This window comes from Parus major, chromosome 5, assembly GCF_001522545.3.
Source record: "Parus major isolate Abel chromosome 5, Parus_major1.1, whole genome shotgun sequence".
NCBI lineage: Eukaryota > Metazoa > Chordata > Aves > Passeriformes > Paridae > Parus > Parus major.
In genome coordinates this window covers 56,174,018-56,199,543 of record NC_031774.1, presented here as the reverse complement: position 1 = coordinate 56,199,543, position 25,526 = coordinate 56,174,018, and the positions used below count along the sequence as shown (strand labels likewise).

At 46.3% G+C, this 25,526-nt stretch overlaps 1 protein-coding gene across 2 annotated transcripts in view; it reads left to right on the top strand.

The window, feature by feature from the left end:
- Positions 1 to 25,526, top strand: part of PRKCH (protein kinase C eta) — a 113,293-nt gene that overhangs the window by 63,099 nt on the left and 24,668 nt on the right. For both annotated transcript variants that reach the window (XM_015632185.2, XM_015632187.3), the window contains one exon: positions 4,931 to 5,085. In XM_015632185.2, the coding sequence (XP_015487671.1) occupies positions 4,931 to 5,085 (155 nt within the window). The remainder of the gene's footprint in view (positions 1 to 4,930; positions 5,086 to 25,526) is intronic.

The window sequence follows — 25,526 nt, the reverse complement described above, 5'->3', positions numbered from 1 at the left end:
GAGCTGCTGGGAGTTGGACATGTGGCTTTCTGGAGCCCAGTGCTGAGAAATCACAGTTTATTTGCTTGCTCTCAGCGAGACCTAGGGCAGATTTGCTTTGTGTGGGGGTTGTGGACCATAGAGAGAGCATTGGGAACACTGAGAGAGCCTGCCAGCTCTTGTAATTATCTTGTAATAATTTGCTTGCAAGCTCCCTAAGCCCTGCTACTCTTTTTGGAAACAATACAGTTTCTCTGGGAAGCAGCGACACAGCTGTCTCTGTTTGGGGATGATTTGGAAAGCCTCCCTTCTGCTCTGCAAAGCATAAACTACCAAAACAGGGAAAAATGACTGTTTTCTTGGGGAAGCCCTTTGGCTTCAGTGAGCTCAGATTGAGCCCAAAGCTAATTTCCTGCGGAGTTGTGTGCATGAATTATTTCCAAAAAGATAAAATGCAGACTAAGTGGAATTCCTGAGCCAGGCTGATTTTTTTGTGTGGGAAAATTGGACCCTTGTGATGGGTGGTAAGGTCCCAGAAGGTCTTTGGTCTTGTGTGGGTTGTACGTGGATATCAGCTATGACTTTTAAGCAGAAGAGGGTAGAAGCTGGTCATCACACTGTCTTTTTTGGGCACAGGGAGAAAAAGGATCATCTTTAAATAAAATCTGGATTTTTTTTCTTCCCCTGTGATGACAGAGAGGAAAGGTATGAGGATACAAAACAACTTGTAGAGCTGGTGAGGACAAAGGACTAAAGTGATGCTTGAGGTGAATTTTAGTGCTTGCAAGGGGCAATAACCAGTGTGTGAATTGTCCTTTTCGGTGGCTCTTGCATTTTAGTGACATTCTTCAAACCCCACAAAATGCCCTAAGAAAATGAACAAATATAATGGGTATATGTAGCTGCTGTCAACCACTGCTGTGCTGTGATGTCAGCCCCTGCCCTGCTGTAAGGTGAACAAATAGGGATGGAAAGCTGAAATTAAAATGAATATTTTTTTAAAAGAAAAAAAAATAAAATAAAAAGACAGCTCTCTTGTGTGAAAATTGACAGGATTAATATTTACATGTAGGCCAGCCTTGAAATAAACCCACCTGATCCCATGGATTTTGTTTCCTCCAAGTGTTTTTTTCAGTTTACAGTAACAATTGCTCTGAGTTTATTCATCTTGATCCCAGTCCAGGAGTGGTGCAATGTGATTTCCTCCTGTGGCTGCCACTTGCTGTGAAGCCTTTCGTGTCACTGTTTCCTGTTGACTCAAATGCTCCTTTCTTACTACGTCAAACAGAGATACCAGACCAGGCAGACTTCTGGGCAAAGCACAATTGAAAAATAGACACTCGAGAAGTTCAGCATTGGGCCCTGTCAAAAAACAATCCAGCTTTCAACTCCTCCTAATTCCCACTGGTAATCCCCAAGAAAGGAGGAGACACAGACCTGACTCTTAAGTCAGGTCAAATTTGCAAGTGTCTGAACTATCAGCTGCTTTAAGATTTACTTTTTCTAGCCCCTTCTTAAGTTATTTATTCAGGCTTACTCTTCTGGCTGTAAATTGCCTTTTTTTTTTTTTTTCCCCCCCTCTTTTTTTCTGTTTGTCTTTCCCTCCCTCTTCTCCCTTCTTCCCCCTGCCCATCCTTCCCTCCCTCTTTTCCCTTCTTCTCTCCTCTTCTCCCCCTTTCCTCCAGCTCCCTCCTTCTTTCCCCCTCTTTTCCTTCCCCCCTCTTTCCTTCCTGTCCTTTCTTTTTTTATTTTTAATAGGATGCCACTGTTTATTTTATTTCTTAATGATTCCTGTGAGAATTGGTTGGTCTTTACAGTTTAACAAGCTGATGGTCTTCCTTAAGAGTAAAACTGGAAGGCCTTGCCTGATTTTTAGATGCTTTTCCCCAAAGGATCGTCATTAGTGCAGGTTTTACAAATGCTTGTTGCCAGGAATATAGCAGACCAGTGCACAAATGCTGCATTATAAACCAGTTGTAATACCTATCCTGCTCTTTTCAGCAGCCCTATGGCATTTCTAAGTGTTAGGAAACCAGGCAGACAATAAGATGGACCTCCTTTAAATAAATTGGAAAAAAATAAAATAAAATAATAAGAACGGAGTAACCCAAAGTTCTGTGTCTGTGCTTGACCAGTGAAATGAGCCCATGGGTGTGACCATATAACATGTGCAGTTATACTTGCTCAGGTTTGCAGTTATTCTGAAGCAAAAGCACTTTCTAGCAAAAAGCTGCTATAATTCCATGGCAGCAATGATGTGAATATTAAAATCAGCTGTTTTGGTGCTTACCTGAGCATTTGAGAAATAAGTAGTGTCTTTCTGTAAGCATCACAGTAAAAATGAGTACAACCAGAAGTCTGAGGTGGGCCGTGGAGTTTTGCCTGTCTGGAGAAGCTGGACATACATGTTTCAATATAGGAAGTGTTGACTTTGTTTCCCTGAAGGTCACCTTTAAGGAAAGAGTAGAAAATCCATGTGTGTTCACCTAAGTGCCTGCGTGTTTATACAGGCATATGTATCACTTACATAAATGCACACACTATCCCTCGCCAGGCTGCTGGTAAATTAAATTGCTTCCTGTTGGGGATCTGGCAAGAGGGATTTCGTTTTAAGTGTGGGCTTGAGGAGATGCCTGGACAAGCTGGGCTAGATAAGCCTGTGTCATGTGGCGAGATCAGCAAGGAAGGAGGTGGGAAAGAATAACAAGGAGATGTAAAAGCCAGCCTGACTGGTGAGGCAGAGGTGATACCTGTGCTGCAGCTGGAGGAACAGGCAGGCACAGCACAGCCTGACTGAGTTTAACCACCTGCACTGAAGATGTGGCATTAGAGGGCTGATGTGGGCTGAAGAGCCAGGCTGGTGATGGGTTTGCAGTTTGTGCTGCTCTGGCTCAGACTGATGCCTAGACAAGCCAGCTCGGGTGTCTTTCAGTGCCCTCTCATAAAGACAGAGTGAAGTGATGAGGGTTTGTTGTGTATGTGGACTGGAGATGGCATTCAGCACGTGGCCTTGGTGCTGCAGTAGTGTTGTGAAAGTGCTGGGGGCAATGGTGAGGCTGCACCTCACATTTTGCCTTCAGGTTGGGGCCCTCACTGCAAGAAGGACATTGAGGTCCTGGAGTGTGTCCAGGGAAAGACAGAGGAGCTGGGCAGGGGACTGGAGCACAAATCTGACAAGGAGCAGCTGAGGGAGCTGGAGGGAGTGAGACTGGGGAAAAGGAGGCTCAGGAGAGACTTTCTCACTCTCTACAACTCCCTGACAGGAGAGTGGAGCAGCCAGGTGAGGGTCAGGCTCTACTCCCAGGGAACGAGGGACAGGACAAGAGGAAATGGTCTGAAGTTGCACCAGGGGAAGTTTAGGTTGGATTTTAGGAACAATTTCTTCACTGAAAGGATGAAGCTGCCTGGAACAGTCTGCCCAGGGCAATGGTGGAGTCACCATCACTGGAGGTATTTAAAAGACATGTAGATGTATGGCACCTGGGGACATGGTTTAGTGGTGGGCTTGGCAGAGTTGGGTTAGTGGTTGATTATCTGTAAAGGTCTTTTCCATCCCAGAAGATTCTATGATTTAATGATCTTTACCTTCTGGAAAGAGCCCAGAAGGAGCTGTTGGGCAGAACCTAGGTTGGCTGTGTGAAGCAAGCTGTCCTCATGTGTTACAAACCATTTGCTTTCCTGTTCGTGTCCACTGAGAAATGAGGGAATTTCTGGTTGTTTTTCTTCTGCCATGTGCATCTCAAGATGTTAATACCAGTAGTCATTTCAAGCTGGCTGGCTGCCAGAAAGTGGAGCACGACAATGCTTATCCTCTTAAACTTAGAGAGGGTTTAAAAGTAGCTTGTAGATAATTAACATCAGACCTGGGAAGAAGCTTGTGGGAAAGAAGGGCAAATATTACCATTAAAAGCCTGGCTGATCTCAATTGAATTCTATGCCTGTTTTCCAATCTGCTTGTTCCTGATATTCAGGGAAAAACTGAAACAACAAATACCGAAAGTCCTGAAACAATTGCTGAGAGAAATTTTTGAACTGGACTGCAACAATTACAGGGTTTATTTTTGTGCCAAAACCCTCTGTGTCCTTCCTCTCCCAATCAAGTGAACTCATGTGAAACCCCTACCCACTGTTAAGCACACTGCTTAAACAAGTGCCTCCCTATCTGTAGGATTTTGCAAAAGCCAGAACAAAGCCAAAAAAGAAACCTCAGAGATCAACAACTGTGGTTAATGAACGGAACTTTATCAAACAGGTTGCTTTTCTCCTCAGCAGAAACTTTTATTTATACCTCATCCTTATCAGTTCCTCTATTGCCCAGAGGCATCTGCAGGTTAATCAGAGGAAAGCTGGAACCTGAGGGCCCAAAAAGCAGCTGCCATGTGAGTGTATGGCAGGAAATCCCATCCTGGAAAACAGCCCACATTCTCCAGAAATAATGTTGGGATATCCTCGAGACAGTGTTGTGCTGTTGTGGTGAAGCTGCACTCTGGTTATGTACATTGTGTTATGGGGCAGTTTTCCCCAGAGATCTGAGGTGTTTACGAAGGAGTGAGTGATTTTTTGGCAGATTTCTCTTGTGCCACTCAGCTCAGAGAGTAAGGGTATCATTCCCTGCTGTTTGAGGCTAAGGATAATTCAGAGAAACTCAATGGGAGCTGATTACTGATGAGCACACACTTACTAACATGCCCAGTCCACATGTGAATAGGAATTCATTCCACAACTGGGGTCAAAACTTTTGGGAGGAGTGCAGGGCAAGGAGGTACTAACAGGTCTTCCTGGTATCTATTTGATTTTTCCTGAAAAAAATCAGCCTTTCCCCCCCATGCACTGTCTCACTCTTACTTAATCTGTTTTTGTTCAGGAGATAATAGTTTTACTAAGACTTTTCCAAGCCTGAGTGAGGATGTGATTAATGCTGTTCATGTTTGTTGTGTTTGCCTGTGTGTAGGATCGCCTGTTCTTCGTGATGGAGTTTGTCAACGGCGGGGACTTGATGTTCCACATCCAGAAGTCGCGGCGCTTCGACGAAGATCGGGCTCGGTTCTACGCCGCAGAAATTATTTCAGCACTCATGTTTCTCCATGGAAGAGGCATCATTTACCGGTGAGCTCTGCATTCATTGCTTCCCTTTGTCTGAGCCCCATGGCTGAGATGAGAGCTGGAGTTTTCTGCTTGAATAAAGAAGTGTCACTTGCTGCCCACCAGGAACAAGTTGTCAGCTGGGATCACAGCACCTCTGTGTTCCCCCTGCACACTGGCCAAGGTGCACCACTTTCCAGGAGGGTGTGAAATGTCTGGGCAGGCATTAAATGAAACCTTCCCAGATTTTCTGCAAGGTGAATGTGAGGATCTGTTCCTTTTGCCACAGTGTGCCATGTTATTTCAAAGCTAAAACGTGCTGGTGACACCAAAGCCTCTGCCTCCCTGCAGTAGCTACTGTTTTTAAACCCTATCTATTTCACATTCCTATTCAGTGCCACTCATCTCAGCCATTAAAAGTGTTTTCACTCTTGCCATGGTCCTACAGGAGTTTTTCCTTCCTGTCCATGTCTGGCATCTTTGTGTTTGCAGCAGGATTGGAGCATTGTTGCCTCTGTGTGTCAGCCTCCACTCGAGGTCTCAAGGTTGTTCTCAGGAAGCTATTTCCCATACATAGCTCTCTTTTGTTATTTGCCATTTTTCTGTACTCAGGGGGGCAGTTTGGTTGTATTTTTTCCTTTCTGTGCTGCTGAAGTGCTCCCCTGTCAGCTCAAGCATAAAGGCACAGAGCAGCCAGCGTGGATCAGAGCCAGGCTGCTGTGCAGAGCCCTCCCTGGGCCAGCATCACCGTTTGACCAGCATCCTCCCTCGTGCCCCAGAGGCAGGGAAAAGCCTCTTCTGGGATGGAGTAGGACAGCTGGAACAGGGAGGTGTCAGCACTGAGACAGTCTGGTTGTACAGAAAAGTTTCTTTCTGCCATACCTCACAGAACACCTCTGGTGTCCTTGTGCCCAGAGTGCTGGGAAGGAGGAACAGGCTGTTGTTTTCTTTGGAATGCTGTTACCTGGAATCCAGCAGGAATTTTTGAGTGTGGTCTGCTGTAGCCCTGCTCAGTCCCACTTGTGGCATGCCAGCACTGCAAAGAATAATGTCAAGTCTCTCTTTTTGCTCCTTGGTTATAGTTGTACTGCTGGGATCCAGAGATGGTTGCAGGATGGGACTGATTCCAATCCCAATCCAGCTCTGTTAATGCCATTTCTGTGGCAAAAAGGGCCAAATGTCATCTTATTTGGGACTTCACATAGTTTAACCGAGTCAGTAGGACATCCTTTCATGAGAGATAAACTTGGGTCTGAACTCACAAAAACCAGAATAGCTTGGGGTTAAATTGGCCAAAGGGCTGGGGGCTGTGCAAGGGGCACTTCTCCTATCTGATGGGGAGATGACAGGATCAGTCAAGTAAAAGCAGCTTCTCTCTCTTGCTAGCTTGAGCTGCTGTAAGAAACAGATGGTCAGGTGAGGACAGAGAATATGAAAATGTTTTGAAGTATGAACTCACGTGACACAGTGAAATAGAGAAGGAGTGCCATTTTAATATTCTCCATGTCCTGAGAGCCTAAAGATGACTAGTGATACATACCCTATGTATCAAGCTTCTAAAGCACAGTGATTGTCTGTATAGAATAGCAAATCTCCTTACTCTACAGCTGGATTTCAGTCTAATTCTTCCCTTGTGAATAATGCCAGCCGCTGAGGAGAGACCCTGCCAGATAATTACGCAAATGACATTATCCTTAAAATAGTGACATCCAGTAGTTATTGTCAATCATTCAGCAGCAAAACTGGGTCTGTGCATAATGTAATGCCTTGTGCTTACAGCTTGTCCTGTCTGCCCCAGCCTGCTGCCTGTCACAGGGCAGGAGTAACTGATCCCTCTGGGTTTTGGCACTCTTCAAGTGCTGCTGTAATTCATGATAGAAACTGGAGGAGTAATTGGAAAGCTGCTCGAACAACTGCACAGGCTTTGATCTTGTTGAGAAACTGGTTAAGCTGTGGAGTCAGGTAGCTTCATCTGCACGGGGCAGATCTGCAGGGGGGTGGGTGACTTGGTTTCTTATAATTACCTGGGAGTCTGGAAAATGTAAGAGGAGAGAGCTGGCTGGGGCTGTACTGAGCTGAGGTTGCTTCTGTCAGGTCACAAATACCAGGATCTGGGAGGGAGTGTGCAGGATAGAAGGGGATACTCAGAATGGAGTCACTGCACCTGTGTAGAAGAGTTTGGATCAGATTTTATGATAAGAATATGAGTGCTTGCTTAGGGAGCAAGGAGCAGAGACACCAGAAATAGCCTGACCAGAAAGGGTTTTACCACAAGCTCTTCAAGATATCTTCTTTCTGGATTTCCAGGGTTGGTGGAGGAAGAGAGCTGCTGGCCTAGTATACTCCGTGTCATTTGGTTTTCTTCTGGGCTTAATTTAAGAATGCTGTATTTTTCCTTGCCCCCTTCAAGACTGAGCAGTTCAGGAAAGAATCTGAATCAAGAATCATTACCAGTGCAATGAGTGTTCTCCTGGTTAGTCCTGTCTCTTATACACATCTGAGCAGTTCAGGAAAGAATCTGAATCAAGAATCATTACCAGTGCAATGAGTGTTCTCCTGGTTAGTCAAGCTGCATTTGCCACAAGTGCTGCCAAAGGAGTTTTCTTTTCTTTGAAATGCTAGAGAGGTTCATCAAAAAGTAAAGTTCATCAAGAAGTAGCTGAAGCTTGTCATTGTGGCCTGGCAGGACAGTGCTGGTGGCTGCTAAAATCAGGTGTTCATTGATTCCTTTTTCAGCCACACAAGCAATTTGAAATAGCTGTACAGCAGTTTTTTTCCAGTTGCTACTGTAAGTCCTGAGAATGGGGTTCTGAGGCAGATAATGCATTTTGGCTAGATGTGATTTTTAATTTTAAAACTGAGCTTACAGCTGGATTGGTTCTCTCATGGGATGGTTTTTGCGATTCAACTGAAATTTTCAGTGAGTTTGCTCCTCATTTTGAGGAAACTCTTTCTTTGTTACTAAGCTGTGGCCAGAATAGGAGTCCCATAAACATACACTGTATGTATATGGAGCTCTTTAAGAGAGAGCTTTCAATTTCAAAAAGCTCTATTTTTTTCTTTTCATTTGCAGCACTACAAAGGAGAGATGGCTTTCTGGCCTTATCAAGGAAAGGTCTCTGTCTCGCCCTGAGCTGAGGTTTAGCTGTCAACTTAGCAGCACCTATTTATAGTTGCTTCCTGAAAAAACAAATCAGCAATTACAGTGGGGCTCCTTAGCCCATCATAGGGGGGACTGTATCCAGACATGAAAATAATCTTTTTATGTGAAACATCACAGAGTACTGGGGACCCCTAACAACAGAGGAGTAGGACAAGGATGTATTTGGGATCAGCTCATGCTGAATGCTGCCAGGAAAATATTAGGTAATAATCATGGTTATTGTAAATAAAATCTTTGCTCACAGGGTGATATTTGTGCACTGCTGCTTCCTCTAAGATTATTTCTAAAGGAAATTACTGTGCTGGGCTCTGTTGCAGATAGGTAGGTTGGTTTGTCATTTTTTCTAATGGCTGTATGTGTTATTTTTCTTGAGGCAGCTCTTGCCGACTTTCACTTTCCAGTTCAGCAGTTCCCAGGGTAGGGGAAGCATATTTTGCCTTCTGTGCATGCCAGAAACGAAACAAAGCAGCGTATCTGAGCAGAATTAGGTTGCACAGTGGTTTACTCAGTACAAGGGAGCTGGTCTACTCACAGTCTGCTAAAAAGCAAAGAGATAGCGGACTATAAGGGTTTATTTTAAAAGCAGGACATTTCCTTCTGTGTAGCACTACAGTAAAAATGCTTGATCTGCCCTGCTGCCCTCACATTCAGACCTTGGCATAGGGTGATGTACAGCTTTGGGAGTTGGGGGATCCACATACCAGGGTCACCTACTTGTGTACTGAGGACAAATGCAAGTATTTCATTAAATTTGGTTGTTGTGGGGTTGGATTTTCTTGGAGGAGGGGACTTTGAGGTTTACAGTAAAATGCAGTAAAACCTTTCTAAAGGCAACATAAAAAAGTCAGCCCAGCCTTGTGGCATGGCCTTAATTTCTGTGACAAACCTTTCTCCCTCTCTGCAAATATGTGTCACTAGCAGGATGCTGAGAGGATCTCTTTTCAGAACACACCTGCACTACCTGCAGAGGGGATACAGCGTGCAGGACACAGTGTCAGCTGTGCACCCTGGACTTCAGTGGTGGCTTTGCCAGCCTGAGGTATAGAGCTGGCCAACAGGGACACCTCCATGCCCCAGCTCACTGCTTGGCACAGCACAGGGCCAGATCCATCCTGAAGGCTAGATTACGCACCTAGAGGTGGTGTAACATAGAGGTAATGTAGCTGTAATGAACCAGAGGAGCTAAAAAGGTGGTGAGAAAGACTGGTTATTGGTTGGCTGAAGAAGCTTGTTTTATCCTGAAGGCTCATGCTGGCCAGCTCATTTCACTGCCTTTGTGTCTACATTGATGTCTCTAATGCAGCTGACCCCTCTGGAGATGTTGGGGGTCTGCTGTGCCCTATCACACATCTGGATGTAGGATGGTGTGCAAAGAATCCCTGTGCTCTGGTGTGTTGGTCCTGGGACTCAATGGTGTTTAATAGCATGCATGGTCCTTTTGGAAGGCAAAAGATAATAATGCAATTATCCAGATGAGAACATGGTCTGGCCTTGGGGCTGAACTCCAGCTCTTGAGCAAAGTAAGATAAGCAGGATAAGTAAGATAAAACAGGCAGAGTTTGCTCCTCTGTGTGTTACCTGTGAGCATCTCCTTAGTGCGTGGGGCACTTCTTACGACAGGGAAAAACTTTCTCCTCTGGGATCTGAAAGGATTGCTGGATACTGGCCAGGTCTCTGAAATCATCACCTTTTCTTGGTGGAGGAGACCCACCAGGTCTTCAGCTGTGTGTCTCATGACTGTTGGCTTATATAGGGAATGAGCTTTTTTCAACAGGTTAATTCCCTGCCAATTCAAACAATGAGCCTGTGACACTTGAAGGAAGCTTTACATAAGCATTTTACAGAGACCAGTTTTGCTGGAAAGACTCCTGTTAAGTGGAACAACACTAAGGTTTCTTTCAGCAAAATCAATTAAAAATTACGTGCTGAAAACAGAAGCCGAATGCCTTTCCTAATTACATACAGCCATTGTTAACAGAGCAACTTCTTTTAGTGTGCTGCTTGCTTTTTCCATGGGTCAAGACAGTGAAAATATGGGATTCCTCATGTTCACTCTTTGCTGGTTGTTGGTTTTCTGTTTGGTGGGTTTTGTTGCGACTGGTGATTTTGTTTATTCTCCTCTCTGCCCTTTTTCACATCTGGAGCCAGATCTTGTTTGTCCTGAAGCCAAGGGGCTTTCCCCAGGGAGGTAAATGAGCAGTTGAACTGGATCTGTGACTGATAGCAGCAATGCTCTGCAAGGCAAACAGGCTGGCTGGGGGGCTACCTGGGGATTACTGGTGGTTTGCTTAGGTGCTGTGCATAGCTTTGTTTTCTTGGCAAATAAAGATAAGCCTTTGGTTCAATTAGGTGTTTTTAAGCTTTTCTGAAAGAAAAAGACCTGATAGCAGCTTTCTAATATGTAAGAGGGGTCTACAAGAAGGCTGGAGAGAGACTTTTTGCAAGGGTATGCAGTGATAAGACAAGGGGGTATGGCCTTAAGCTGAAGAAGGGTAGACTGAGATTAGATATTGAAAGAAATTCTTTACTGTGAGGGTGTTGAGACCCAGGCACAGGTTGCCTAAAGAAGCTGTGGATGCCCCATCCCTGGAAGCATTCAAGGGCAGGTTTGGACAGGGAAGGTGTCCCTGCCCATGGCACTGGGGGTTGGAATGAGATGATCTTTAAGGCACCTTTCAACCCAAACTGTTCTATTGCTCAGTGAAGGTTTTTGCTTGGATGTACTACAGTCGATGCCTCTGTAGGTAATCCTTGCTGATTTGATGTATTTTATGTCTCTCTTCCCCATGGATTTGGCTGTGTGGGCAGAGCTGTCTGCATCTGAGGAAAGGGTGGGAAACAGCTCAACCAGTGCCAGAATGGGTGTGAGTCTCCATCTGTGGGATCTGCTTGATGTCACTTCAAGAACTCTATTTGGGAGGGCTCCGAGGTTCAGTGGTGTGTGGGATTGGGGCCCCAAAGACCAGAGTGGATATAAATGGAAGCAGAGCAAAATGAAGGATGTGCTGTGTTCCGAGAGCAGCAGAAGGGATGAAATATAAGCTGATTTTCTGGTGAATGAGTGAAGCAAATCAGCTAAAAGCTGCCAGCTGACACAGAATAGCCCACCAGCAGTCCCATCCTTACAACAACTGCTTAGTATAGAAGAGGAATTTTCATGCTGGAGTCTCTGGAACTGCCTGATTCAGCTTTAGAAAACATAAAGGGTTGTCTCTGAGGGTCAGGAGTGTAGTGATGTCTGTGGCTATCTTATCTGACAGTCAACAGCTCGTGTAGACTGATTTGTGCATCTTCCACAGAGTTTCCCACTCAGATGTGGTTGTTGCATGATTGTGAGACGGGCTCTTTTACAGCCTCTGGCATGCAGTGCTTAAAGGGTTGTTTCTCTGCACTTGATCAAATGGAAAGTGCAGAGAGGAAAAAAACCCCAGCCTCTCACGTTTCTGTGTCATGTTTAATCAGTCAGAGTGCAGGAGAGTTTAGTCCTGATTTACAGTTCTGCTTACGAAGAGCAGTCCTGTTTTGAGATCCACATATCAGATCTCTGTGCCCCATTGACTCCACTGTATATCGTCTGTGAACTTTGGTGGAACTTTCCACATGACTAAGGACTACTGAATAGCCTACAGAAGTTGTTGGCTCTGCTGGTGTCTACTTTTCCTTTATGGTTATTTAAAGGGACTGATTTGAAACCTGCAAACCCTGCACATAATGAGGTTGTATAAATCATTAAAAACTCCGGCTCGAAGGGGCCTCAAGAGTTTGTGTAGTTCATCCACCTGCCCCAAGGCTGGAGAACCTCTCCCTGAGTGCCAGTCTCTCATACTTCCACTCTTTTTTGGTGTAGCTGCTACATTTGCATATAAAAACGTGAACTCTTACAGGCACAGACTCATTTACTGAATGCTTGCAATGAGAGCTCGGCGTTGTTTGAAAATTCTGGTGCTGGTGCAATAAAAATGAGGAGCACTGCTCATCTGTGGAGGGGATAAGTGATTAGATGTGAGTTGTGTTCTGGCATTCCTTTTGTGACTAATACATCCTCAGGGAGGCATTTCACAATTAAAGAGCATGCAGATGCAATTAAGAAATAGCTATGTGTAACAATTACAGACAAGTTCACAAAGAAAGGAGACTTAGAAACCAAAATTAGGCTCAATCTTTAAGTCCCAGGGCACCAGGGAATATCTAGATTAGAATTTTTGAAACTAAGAAACTTTTCTATAAAACTATTAGTTTTCTGTCTTTCCTGCTCTCTTCATTCTATTTTAAAGGCATAAAGGTCACCAGAAGGAGGAAACATAAAAAACTGAATTATACTTCATGTAACTTAAAATTTATTTTTACAGACTTCCCCTAAATATTACCGTTATATTTTCAGCCAGAACTGCTCATCTGATTTTTAACATGTTCCCTGATACCATTCAGGTATATGATTTCACAAATTTTGAAAACATTTGCTCTGAGGTCTCCAGCCCAGAGTTAATGCAGTAATTTTATTGATCTTTGTACCCATCTCAAAACGAGGAAGCTTTCAGTGTCATTCTCTGAGAACATGAGCCCTGGGTTGGCATTAGGGAGGCTGATATATATAGCTGGGGAAAAGGTCTCTCTGTCAACCTTAATAAATGTTTTGTACAACTTATTGAAAGAAGGATTATGCTGACAAAACGCTGTTGCATCTGCTCCTCTGACTTGCTGAAATGGAAGATTTCTTGCATCACAATGTGTTGCAGTGAGGGAAGTTGCTGTATTTGTGAGGGCCACAATGAGAGACTCTGTGTTGAAATATTTGGCCTGCAGCAACAGCTGTAGTTACCCAGGGAGAATTTGACTTACTCTTTTAGCTGTGTCAGGATTGGCACCTGATGTTTCCTTGGTCAATAATCCCAATGTTTCGATCTTGTTCTTTATGTCAGGGAGCAGGTGGGTTACTCTGCTTTTGTGCAAGCAGAGGAATTTTGTAAAGACACCCAGCAACTTTTAATATCAGTGGTACATCTCTGTCACACCTTATCTATAGATTCTATTTCAGAGCTGCCTGTAGTGATGCAGATATAAGCTAAAAATGGTAACACAATGGAAAATTTCAACTATGACAGGGTAGTGCTGCAGTCGTGTTTCACAATTCAGAATTTCTGTGGGAGAGAATTCCTTCTTCTGCCAGTGGTACCCTGGGCAGGATGGTGGGCACAGCTTTGTTTCTGCCCTCTGTGTGCCAGCTGAACTGGTGCTGGGGCTTGTCCTTAGCTGCTGGTGCAGGCCAGGGTGCTCTTTATGGGGCCCATTCTCATGGAGCAGGGGGGAAGCATTGCTCATTTGGCCTCTGAGTCATGGCACCTTTGCTGTTAAAAGGATGGAGAACCTCACCTTTTATGAGGCTGTGCCTGAGGGCACAATTTAATCTTGGAATTGTATTACCTGGTTATTATTCCACTGAAGCAGTGGCAGTATTCCAGCTGACAACAATGGAAAGGGGAGCAAGCCTTCAAGTCTCAACTGTGTACAAATGTGATATATTCAAAACCACGGAGATCTTCTGCACTCTAAGCTGATTTCTTCTGAATCAATTAAAGTTTCACAAGCACGATTTATTGTTAACATCCAGAGCTGCTTTCACAAATCTCTCAGCAGCATGGTGGGGGAGCACTCACGAATCAAGAAAATTACTTCCAAGTAGGGGAGGTTATTTACTAGTTAAATCCGTGATCCAGACATACTACCATGGCTAAGTCTATCCAATAGGATGTGTGCACCCACATCTGAAGCATTTCTGGTCTGAAGCATTTTTGTCATGGTGCCTGGCCAGAGTAGGTCATGCCATCTTTGGTTGTTGTGCTGGAAAAGGAAGGGGGATGGAGGAAGGGGAAAACTGGGAAAAGCAGATTTAGCTGTGCAAGGTAGCAGGGGGACATTATGAAATGTGCAAACCCGTGTGGCAGCAGGGGCTGTAGGAAGTGCTCCCTTCAGACTCTCCAAGGACATTCCAGGCAGGCAGCCTGGGCTGTGGTAGTGAGGCTGCTGTGTGTCTCAGTGTCCAGACTCTGTGGCACTTGTGCTAAGGCTCTGAGCTGCTGTGTGACATTTAGCAAGCAGGCTTTGGGTTTTCTCCTCCCTTCTCTGGATCTTGTTACGTTCCTTTTGACATTTACCTGGGCATGAAAACGTGGCAGGGTCCCGTGTCCTTGTTGACTTGTGCCTAAAAGCTGAATTAATGTGCTTTGTATTTCTGTTTGTCAGTATCTCTTAACCATAAGTTGAGGAATTGTATGCTTATCTATGCTTTAGGAGATTTTGACATAATCTTATCAATTTAATGTAACCTTTGACATTTCCTGCACCTTCTCTTTTTTCTTTTACTTTATAACCATTGTTCCTATCTGGAGTTCCCATTCCAGTATTACTCATATAATTTCTCATATATTTTAAGCAGTAGCTTGAAACTTTGTGCCCAAACAGCAGCTTTACAGCCAGAATTTTTACCTTCAGACCCTGTTGAGCACAGAGGGAGCAAAAACCTTGGCAGCTGACTCCGGCTTCTTGCTGCTCTATCCAACCTTGATAAATGAGAAAGCCAAGGAGAAGCTGTGGCTCCTGCCAGCTGGCCAAGCTCCCAAAGAGATAGTCCACCCACTGGGAAGGTCAGAAGGCGGCACTGCCCAGCCACTCCACCCTTGCAGCAGCACAGAGCGTGGAGCCAGAGCTGGGCCTGCCAGTCCTGCTCCTGCTGGGGTCTCTTTGGGGCCAGGGCCAGCCCCACAGGAGGGTGACAGCTCTCGGTGTCTTTTGTGCTGCTTGGGATGCAGCAAGCCAGGGGAGGTTCAGGCAGTCAGCTCATGCCTCTCATTGCAGAGATAATTTTGAAGTTGGGGTGGCCCATGGATGGCAGCTGATCTGCTGGTGGTAGGTTTGAGATAAGACTGGTGTAACTCCCACATGAATTGATGTTTTTCTCCCCCTATCCTTACACAGAAAAAAATGCCCAAATAAGCCTTTGTGGCACCATATCTGTTAAATAAATATCTTTTATCAGGGACTGAGACACTTGAAACATAGTTCCCTGTCTGCTTTCAAAAAAGGCAATACTGAACTGTGCTGCTTCTTGGAACTCATGAAGTTTTGGAAATGAGCCAAAGCAAAGGGAAACCAGCTTTCAAACCCCTAAAACCACAGGTCATCCGTGGCTTGAGTGGGATGAAGTTGGATTCAAGCATGGACAGTCTATGTCATAGACCTCCCCCCTACACTCTTTTGATCTTGTGAAATTGCCCTGCTCACTCAAACTGGTGACTGCCCTGACAGGGAAAGACCCCTGGGGGAATGACAGCTATTTGGTGTGATAAAATTAATGGGAAACTGTCTTGCAGCCTGCCTTATTTACTGCCCCTCATCATCTCCACACAGAGCTGCCTTGGGGTCGTGCAGGACTGAGTTTTCCCAAGCCACAGTCAGGAGAAGTTCCTGCCAGAACTGTTGGATGCTGCTTCCCAGCATCAGCCCATGGCATCTCTGGATCCCTGCTGGCCAGGAAGCAAGGCAGCAAATGCCAAATATTGCCAGTAAGGTGGTATTGGAATGGGGACACATGGAGGAGAGAGGATGGTCTCTGGAGGCCTGGCTGTTGCCTGTGCACGAGTTAAATGCAGCGTGTAGTATTGGGTATCTCACGTTCTGTCATGTCTAGGACAGGGAAATTGAAGTGTCTGTTCGATTGCCTGAGAGCCTTCCCTACTTGCTCTTCACTTTATTACAACCAGGCTTGTGCTGAAATTCTCCACCTCTTCTCCAGGGAAGCTCCTAATATTTCCAAGTCTTTACTCTGCCTGTGTCTTTCCTTGGGACCTGGTTGTGGTTTGGGGTAGTTCAGGTTGTTCTCCTGTTGCCTGGAGGACACAGTTAAAAGACAACTCTCCTTCAATAGAGCTGGGTTATAGGAATGAGCACATCATTCCCATTTGATCCCAATTTCCCTGAAGCCCCCAGTGTGTAAGGGTGCCTGGAGCCTCTGGGTGTAGCACAGGCACTGCTTGCTCCCAGGCTTTCTTTGGGCTGTGCTGGCACAGCCACACGCAGCACTGGCCAAGTGAGTGTTTGTCCCAGCGCTGTTATGTAAGGAGGAATTTCAGCATTAATTACCTGTCTTGGCTTTGGGTTTCATTCTGGCTCTCCAGACACCAGAATGAGCCTCAGAAGATTCAGCGTGGCTTCCGCAAACAAAACAAACAAACTTTATTTCACAGACTCTGGGCTTTGCTGTTCTCTGCCAGGAGCATCCACTCTTCTGGGATGTTTTCCCTTTGTTTCCCTGCCACTGAGGAGGGACAGCAGTTTTTCTGGAGATGCTGCCAAGCATTGCTAACGTGCTCAAGTATTTGAGCTGCAGGGAGGCTGGCACTTCCAGTCAGGCCAATTAAAAGGGAAAAATTAACATTTCCCTTTGCTTTCAGCCACCTTCCTGCATTCTGAAGGGCTGGAGGAGGGAGGAATGCCATCAGGGCTGTAGAGGTTGGCTGGGACAAAAGTGTGTGCTGGGCCAGAGGTATCTGTGTGGATCATGTTCTCCCTAATGGCTTTCCTCCCCCATCTGAAGTCATTAATGCTCGTTAAGCCAGGATGGAAACAAACCCAAACAACAACAGTCTACAAAATAATTCCGTCACTCCAGACTGCTGCTTTTTTTTTTCCTCCAGTGAAGCAATTAGTCTCCTGTGATCCCATTTTTAGCCAGACTGGAAACAACCAGCTGGACAATAGTGAATTCCTCTTCTGGCAGAGCAGTCATCGGATCTGCTCCCTGATGGGAAAGGTGAGGCGAGCTCCCTTGCCTGTCTCTAGGGGAAGAATCTCCCTGCAGAAATTCCTGTGGGCCTTGCTGAAAGCCCTATTTTTGTGCAGCCTCTCCCAGTGAGTCACAGCCTCTCAGAGTAGCTCTCTGGCTACTCTGAGAGCTCTCAGCACCATGGGTTTTCTGCCAGCCCACTGCAGGGTTAACCCCTCTGTGGTTTTGCTCTCATGTGTGTGCATCCTGTCCTGCTCGCTGGCTGATGATGCTGATTGTAGGTGCCAGAAAGTCATGAAGTAACTTGTGGTTTATACCAACAACAGACCCATGTAGGACTCGTGTGGAGGAGGGGCGAGACTTTTCCATCCTGGCTCATTTGGGTGGTCCTTGGTCCTAGGAATGGCTCAGCCCGGGGGCATGTGGCTCATAGGGGACAGTGCTGTGGAGCAGCGGAGTGTGGTAGGAGCAGGGTCTGGCAAAATTTGGGGTGTGTGATAGGGAAGAGAGGAACTGGCTGCAGTCACTGAGGCTGCCACCTGAACAGGCTGCCCAGAGAAGCTGTGGCTGCCTCATCCCTGGAAGTGTACAAAACCAGGCTGGAGGGGGCTTAGAGCAACCTGCTTTAGGGAAAGGTGTCCCTGCCCATGGCAACTGGGTTGGAATGAGATAAACTTTAGGGTCGCTTCTAACCACAAGCATTCTGTGATTCTCTTCTATGATTCCCTGAACTCCTGTGTAGCACCACGCTACAGTGTAGGGGGAGCCTGCCAGAGCCACCCAGGAAATGTCTCCATTCCTGTAACTGCTTGTAACATGAGTAATGTGAAATGCTGTCCTCTGCCCAGGGCAGAGCCTGCAGCTGTGCCACACACAGGGCCTTCCTCTTGCCTTTGGGGTTTCTGTAGGGTGTGAGGAAGCGCTGGGTTCCCCCTCCATCACTGCAGCTCCCTCAGGTGTGCAGCACCCTGACTGCCCTAAAAAGCACGGATGGGACAGGGTATGGGAGGGCAAGTACAGCTGGAGAGCACTGTGGCTGTGCTGCTGGAGGAGGAGACTTAAATCACCAGAAAAAGGGATCTTGCTGTCTCTAGGCTCTTAAAAGCGGCCCCGATGCCACATTAGCAGCTGGACATTACTAAACCCAAACACTTCCCTTTCAATATGCAGGAAGGCTCTAAGCCCAAATCCATGTTTTACCTCATGCATACGAGGTGAAAGCCACAGGGTTTCTAGTCAGGTGCCAGGAAAAGCTTCAGCTGCCCAGAAAAGGGCAGCTGAGGACAGAGGGGAGCTCTGCTGGCTCGGCTGCTGGGATTAAGAGCGGTTCACCGCGTGTTTGAGTCATGTGTCACCAGCGCCGCAGCTCTGACTCCTGTGGAATGAAGGTGCCGTGTGGGCACTGGAGCCGGCAGGCTGGGGAGTGCTTCTGCTTGAGATGGAAAACTGGGGTGGAGAAACACTTGGCAAGGAAGTCTTCCAGGCAGGCTCATCTGGGGATGTGCGGGTGAAGTGTTTCTGCCTGATCCCTACAGCTTGGATCAGCTCTGGGACAGAGCCTGCTGCATCCGAGCATCACCTTGGTTGGGGCTCCTGCTCGTGCCTGCCCTGGTTGCTGTGGAGGGATGAGAGGCTGTTGATAAATGTCATTATCTTCTTGGCTGTTCTCTGTTTTGAGTCCTTCCAGCCGTGGTGATGGTTGCTGGTGGTGCCAGGAGTGCCAGCAAGCGCTTGGGCTGGGGGCAGCAAACCAAGTGCCCAAGGGTTGAATTCCAGGTGGGTGGGACGGCTCTGGAGATGCAGGCGTGTGCAAGGGAAACTCAGGGATTCAAAACCTGCAGTGCAGAATTAAGGGATTGGCTGGAGAGGAAGCAGGATGGGTTTGTGTTTGAATCACTGTGGTGCCTCCCAAGTCACCACAGCGACAATGGGAGGTGGGAAGTGAAGTAACCCAGTGTTTAAAAGCTGATTCCAAAAGCTCCTGGACATAACCTTGATGGGAAAGCAGCTGCTGTGCCATGGTGTGGTTGCTTTCCTGTTACCAGCCCAGGACAAGGCACACTGCAGCACCCACACCACCACCCCCCAAACAGTGTCCTGTGCTCTCACAGCCATGGGATTGTGTCAAGTACTGTGAAATCATTCCTCATGCAAAACCACGGAGAAGTTTGCAAACCATTTGTGAAGCATTGTGGATTTTGTTGGAGAACAGAGATGGAGGACAGGTGAACTTACAAGTGATGTCCCCAAAGTGTATCAAGGACAGGGGCCATCTATTGCTCCATGTCTGCAAATCCATCTAGAAAAGTTCCAGGGGTTCATTAGCTTTAATATGTCTGTTGTGGGTGATGTATTTCAGCATGTTGGTGTTAAAATAATGCCCTTTTTATTCCTTTTTCTCAGGACAGTACAGTCACTCTGCTTTCCCTGAGCCTCCATGGTTTTCCATTAGTCCTCAATCAATTATTTATTCATGGGAAAGTATCTGAGAGCAGCAGTCCAGTCTGAGAGCAGCAGTACTTGACTGTGGAGATGAGTTTGAAGCACTTGGTGGCTGAGCCCACTGAAATTGTCAATAACATTAAGAACTGCTTTCCTGCCACAAAATAAAAATATAGCCTTGTAGGTGGAGAGTGCTAAACTTTGATGAGGACATGAGCTAAAAAACAGTGCACTTTAGATGTCACCTGGGTATAACTTTTGAGAGCAGAGAGAAAGAGTTTTTTGAAAATCACCTTGCCTTCAAGATGACTAACTTTAGTATTGTGATAGAAAATATGAATTGTTGTGCAATTCTGGCCTGTGTTATAAACATGGGAGGTGTAGGTAGAAAATCTGTAATTCTGAATTTTGATCTGATGTGGTGCCTCAGCAAGAGGCACCAAGGTTTTGGCCCAATGTTTCTTGTCTCCTTAGTCTAGAAATAAGTTTCAGTGGAGATTTGTGGTGTCTCTTCCTCACCAAAGGGATTTATAAGCAAGACATATAGTTGTGTAAGCAAGAGGGACTTCATGACTTCAGATCTTCCACAGCTAAAATATTAAAATTTTAATTTGCCAAGAGGCATAATTCCAGATAGACACACAGTACCCTGGGTATCCTTCTCCATGGTCACACATTGCAGAGGCCAAAGGGAGTTACAGGGACTTGATGTGTGAATGTGCTAAAAATTCAAGGGCTGAGCAGGCTTTTCTCATTCATATCCCATTTCTATTTTTTTTTTTTTTGTCTTGGTGGGGTCAGTGGAGACAGGGCTTACTGCATTTTGTGATTCAGTTGTTTCATACATAACAGGAACAAGGCAGTGGCAGCTCCTCGTGCCTGGTAGCACGAGTGTCAGGTGAGCATCACTTGACTCCTGCTCTGAGTTACTGCTGCTTTACTGGCAATCAGGCAGCCACCTAAGACACCTAATTTGGGAACTTTGGTAGCCTTGTCAGCTGGGGAGTCAAATTTAGAGGGCCTGAGGTGGCTTGGGAAAGCATCTGTTCCCCTGTGCCAGCTGAAGAGGGAGCCCAGACCAATGAGACTCGAGGGTTAAGCGCTTGATGTGAGGATAACACCAGCCAGCATTGTTGATGGGCAGTTCGGGGTCTTTTTGATGCTGTGTGGCATTTGGGATGACACATGGGGTCTGATCTGTCCCTGCTGGCCTGGCACAAAGGTCAGTGACACTGGTTCCTGCACACAGGCAGCCTGGGAGGAGGCAGAGTGGGACTGCAGAGAGCTCAGCATGCCCAGCCAGGAATCCCACCTGGCTCTGTCCTGCTTATCCAGGATCCCTGGGCTTCACACAGCTCTGGGTGAATCACCTGTAATGAGTGAATAACAGCAGTAATTCACATGAAATGAGAAACTAAATCTTGGGATAATGACCCCTCCTCAAGGCTTCTACATCTTCCATTTTATATTTGAGTGATTGTTGTGGTCAAAAGCAGAGAGAAAAGAGCAGTCAGAAAAGCACTGTGTTTGCCTAAAGGTTCCCTGGAGTCTTGGAAAAAAAAGAGCCAGTTATATCAGCGATGGTGTCAGTTTGTTTTTTTAAGAAACTGCTCTCAAGACAGCATTTCCTAGGAAATTCATTCATTTATTCCAAGGGGAACCAGGCAGAACCCCCTCCTGTGCAGCAGTGGGATGGCTGTATGCTTTGTGCCCACAAAGTGTCACTAGCAGGGAGACTGTTCTTTTGCTCTGTGCATAAAAATTCAGTGCAGATGGTGAGAATTTCAAAAGCAGCCATGCTGGGCCTGCACGGATGCTCCCTCAAAAGTTAATAGTAAGTTTGGCAGTGGAAATCTACAGGCTAAAGCAAGGTGCTTTTAAAAATCCTGTCTAAAAATACAGTACTTCTGCCTTCAGCTTTGTTTATTCCATTATAGAAAGGAGATTAGCACCTATAGCCTTAGCTTTATAAATCTGGATCTGTAATTCAGAGCCTTAATAAGGTTAAGTTGTTGGGGGTTTTTTTTCTTCTCAGGGCCTATTTCAAAATTCAGTGAACTTGACAGGAATTGGGTTTTTTTCACTGATTTCCCTGGATTTAGAGTCAGGCTCAGAATACTGTGAACCTTAGCTGTATCAGATGAATGTGAAGAAGTCTGCCTGACCAGATTTACAGGTTCCAGGCAGGAGTGAGGAGTGTCCTTCCCACAGAGCCCTGCTGGCATCGTCAGTACCAGCACAGGTTGGTTTGCTACCCAAGCCAGTGCCAGAGGCAGTCTGCACACATCATCCTGATGGATAGGGATGCCTTTTGTTTTTATTTTCTTTGGTACTTCTAAGAGCAAAATATTCCTCCTAAGACTGGAGTGTGGAGAGGGTGGATTCCATGGCAGCTGTGGGATGAGCAGGAGTGTGATGAAAAGTGTTGCTGTGTGCTGAGGGAAGGAGGAGCCTTTTCAGCAGCACAGGCCAACCCTGATGCTACCAGGTCATCTTGGAGCTGGGACAGGGCCTTCAGCAGCCCTGTGGTGGGCTCTGGGCAGCTGATGACTAATCCTGGATAACTCTCACTCCATCTTGTAGTGTTGAGACCATGCTGTGCTGTGGGCACAAACCTGATTTTATTTTAATTTCCATATCAGGCTTTGAATCGACACTGATCTATTTTTGTCAAGTGACACAACAGGCTTGTGCTTTTTAACCTCTCCTGGCTACATCAGTCCCCTGATTCTTGTTCCTGCATTTGGGCCTTGAGTCTGTTGTGTGCCTCCTCTAAAGACTTTGGGCCATAGGATGCACAAAAAGAAGCATTGTGGTTGGGGTTTTTTTCTTGTTTTTTTTTTTTTTTCTTTTTCCTTCTTTTTCTGGCAATGGTAAAATAGGAGCTCTGTTTGGAGCAACTCAGCAATGTTTCAGGGCCAGCAAATTCCAGTGTTGCTGCCCAGTGGGACTGAGGAGTCTATCACAGGACTAGGCTGGCTCATCCGGAGAGGGAACGCGTGGCACCCATACCAAAAGCCTTTTTTTGGTCCACCTCTCCCCTTCCTGCAGTAAATGGGAGGACAATTGCTCTGGCATTCGGGGAAACACTTCAAGTGTAGCTCCTCTTTCCTGATTACAGTCCCACATAAAAGTGCAGCAAATAATACATAGATTATATATAAGTATCTGTAAAAACATGCACGCACACCAATTTGGATGTATAAATATATTATAGGGATTGTGCCGTCTTTGGGATTGCTCCAGTGTGGCAACCTCCAGCATGCCTGTGTTTCACCAGTAATGGCTCTGGCTCGTGGCTGCCCCATTTCACATGCTCCCCCCCTTGTCTTTTTGCCCTTGTAAAGCTGCCTTTGGACACTGTCATCAGCCCTCTTAGAGCTGCTGTGGGTGTAATAAAGGGGAAGCTTGTAGGTGTGCCTGACCCCAGAGGGACTCGGGGACTGTGAGGTCCCGCTGGATCGGTACCACCAGCGTGGGGGAAGCTCTGTGATTATCTCTCATGGTATGCCCAGGGTTTTTAGTCTCTGCCTTTATACCTGAGCCTACCGCTCTTGTTTTAACTGGAGATGAATCATGCCTGCTCATCTCAGCAGCGATGAAATGCTGTAATTGTGTTAAGCTTCCACAGGTGCCCTTCTGTAGTGCCCAGAGGGAGGGGAGGTGGGAATGCCGGTGCTTCAAACCCTGGAGAGGTCTTGGATGCTGGGTAATGCCATCTCCTGTGCTGTAAGAGAAGTCAGTGCCTCGGGCACTGCTTTGTCTTCAGAGCAGCAGCCTGGGGTTTAGCAGGAGAGGGCCAGGGCTCTGATGTGGGCCAGGGAGCTGTTTCCAGGGAGCCCTTGCCGGCAGGAAGGGGTCAGCTGGATGGACAGCCAGCAGCACCGGTGCCAGCCCATCTCTGCCAAAAACCCCATGGTGCTGCCTTAATGCAGGCAGATTGCTTGCAGAAGCTCGTCCTTGTGCTCAAAGGGCTGCTTGACTTAATAATAACAGAGCATTTCTGGATACAGAGCTTACCAGTCTGTTTGGTCTGGAGCCCAAGGAACAGAGCAAGAACCAGACTCATTACCCCATGAGTGTGCAAGACTGACCAAGTGCCTTTGGACATGCTGAATAGCACAGATGCAGGTGTGAGGATCTGTCTTGGGCTGATTCACACACTCCTGACCTTGCCCTCAGGGCAGTCCTTGGCCTTGTGCTGTGGTGAGAGCTTTCAGAATGTTCCAGTGCTGTGTCTGACCCTGGACTTGAGTCCATATTGCATCAGTCTGTAACATCTTGTGTTGCAAGAGAGGTGGAGCCTGCTTTGGAGGCTGAGTATCCCTAATCCATCACACCTTTATCCTAATGCATGGACGCAGAACATTCCCAAAGGGCTGTGCTCTGTGTGCCAGCGGGGAGGGTTGGGTGAAGCAGAGACAAAGCAGGAGGCTCCTGGTGTATTCTGCCACATTCCTCTCCCATTCTGCTGCCACTGTGCTGCACTGTGCTTCCCCCTGCTCCGAGAGGGAGGTGTAGGATGATCTCCTGTCACTGTGCCGAGCAAAGAGCATTGAGCAGCCTTCTGTGGTCATGGGAGGTCCTCTTCCAAAATTAACTGCACATAGCCAAGGGCCTGAGCAAATGAGAGCCAGAATAATGGCACATTACTGTCTGTGGAGTGTGCAGGATGTGCTGTGGTGGGATGAGGCTGTAAAAGCCCCCAGAATGGTGCTGGGCTCCTGGCTGGAGCACTGCTCATGTGCTGAGGTGCCTGTGGGATGGACAGCTGTCTACTGTTAAATGGCCCAGCAATGAGGGTGGATTTTCAGTGGAGTTTCACTTGTACCACTTACCCCGAGTCTGTGTTGGATCCTTGAATTATTATATCACATTTCTGCTATTGCTTTGTTTGTGAGAAACGAGAAGGTCAGCCTGGAGCCATGGTGGCTGTATTTACAGTCCCTAAACACTTAAGTCTGGTCAGCTTTTGAAAACAACTTCTGGCTCTTAGGCCAGTGTAGAAGGGCACTTGCTATGTTTCATTCCTGCTTTCTGGTAATTATGAATTACAAATATCTGGAGAGATCTTCCCTTCACTTCTGTCCTGTTACACTGCACTGCAGGTTGCAGTTTGCTGTAGCCAGGCTGTCTGTGCAGTTGACAGTGCTCTGGGTGGGTTTCACCTCAGAGGTGGTTTGGAAACCAAAAGAAATGTTTTCTTTACCCAGAGGAATGTTTTTCAAGGAAACAAAGAGTTGAAGTTACGTTTTGCAGTCCCTGTGTGTTTCAGCATTAGTTCCTGCAGTGCTGGGGAGGATGGGGAGCACAGACTAAACCCCAGAGGATTTTGGGGATTGTGCTGAGAAGCTGCAGGTGTGTAAAGCAACACTTTCCATCTCAGCCTGCAGTGCCCACACAGTGGTGTGTGTAAATGCCTACACACTGGTTATATGCTGGGTAACAACAATGTCCTACCTCTTCTTATTTGGCAGCAAAACTCAGGATTTCAGCTCTTTTTCTCCAGTTTGGTGCAGCTTGATCCTTTTCTGATCTCAGCTTTGTGGCTCCCTTTTTCAAAGGCCCTGGTGTTTCATTTGTGATTTCAGTGTTTCCTCCTGCCCTAAAGATGTGCCTCAGCAAATACCAGCAACTCAGCCTGGGTTTTTATGTCTTAGCTCAGGTAGAATATGTTGCAGGTGTCAGCTTCAGACTGTATTTACTGCTGCCACTCAGCTTTACCTAGGACATGCTTAACTCTTCCTTGGGGCTGTGAGATTATGAGTTTCTGATTATAAAAGCTTACTTGATCATAGAAATAAATAATGTTTGATTGTTATTAGAAAAATGTGTGAGATGTGAACCATTTTCTGTAAAGGAATTTATAAGCAAGTTGTCTACAACCCAAGACTTAAAGTAGAAATGGCCTTAATTCCCAAAGTGGTATAAAATCCTGGAGACAAAATGTGGAGATCCCTTGTCCAAAGCTGGTGGGAATAGATTAATGAAAATTATTTTCTTTGAGTTTCCTAACTGAGTCTCCAAAATTTAGCATGGGAAGAAAGATAGAAAATAATTTTGTGGGGCCCAAAATAAATG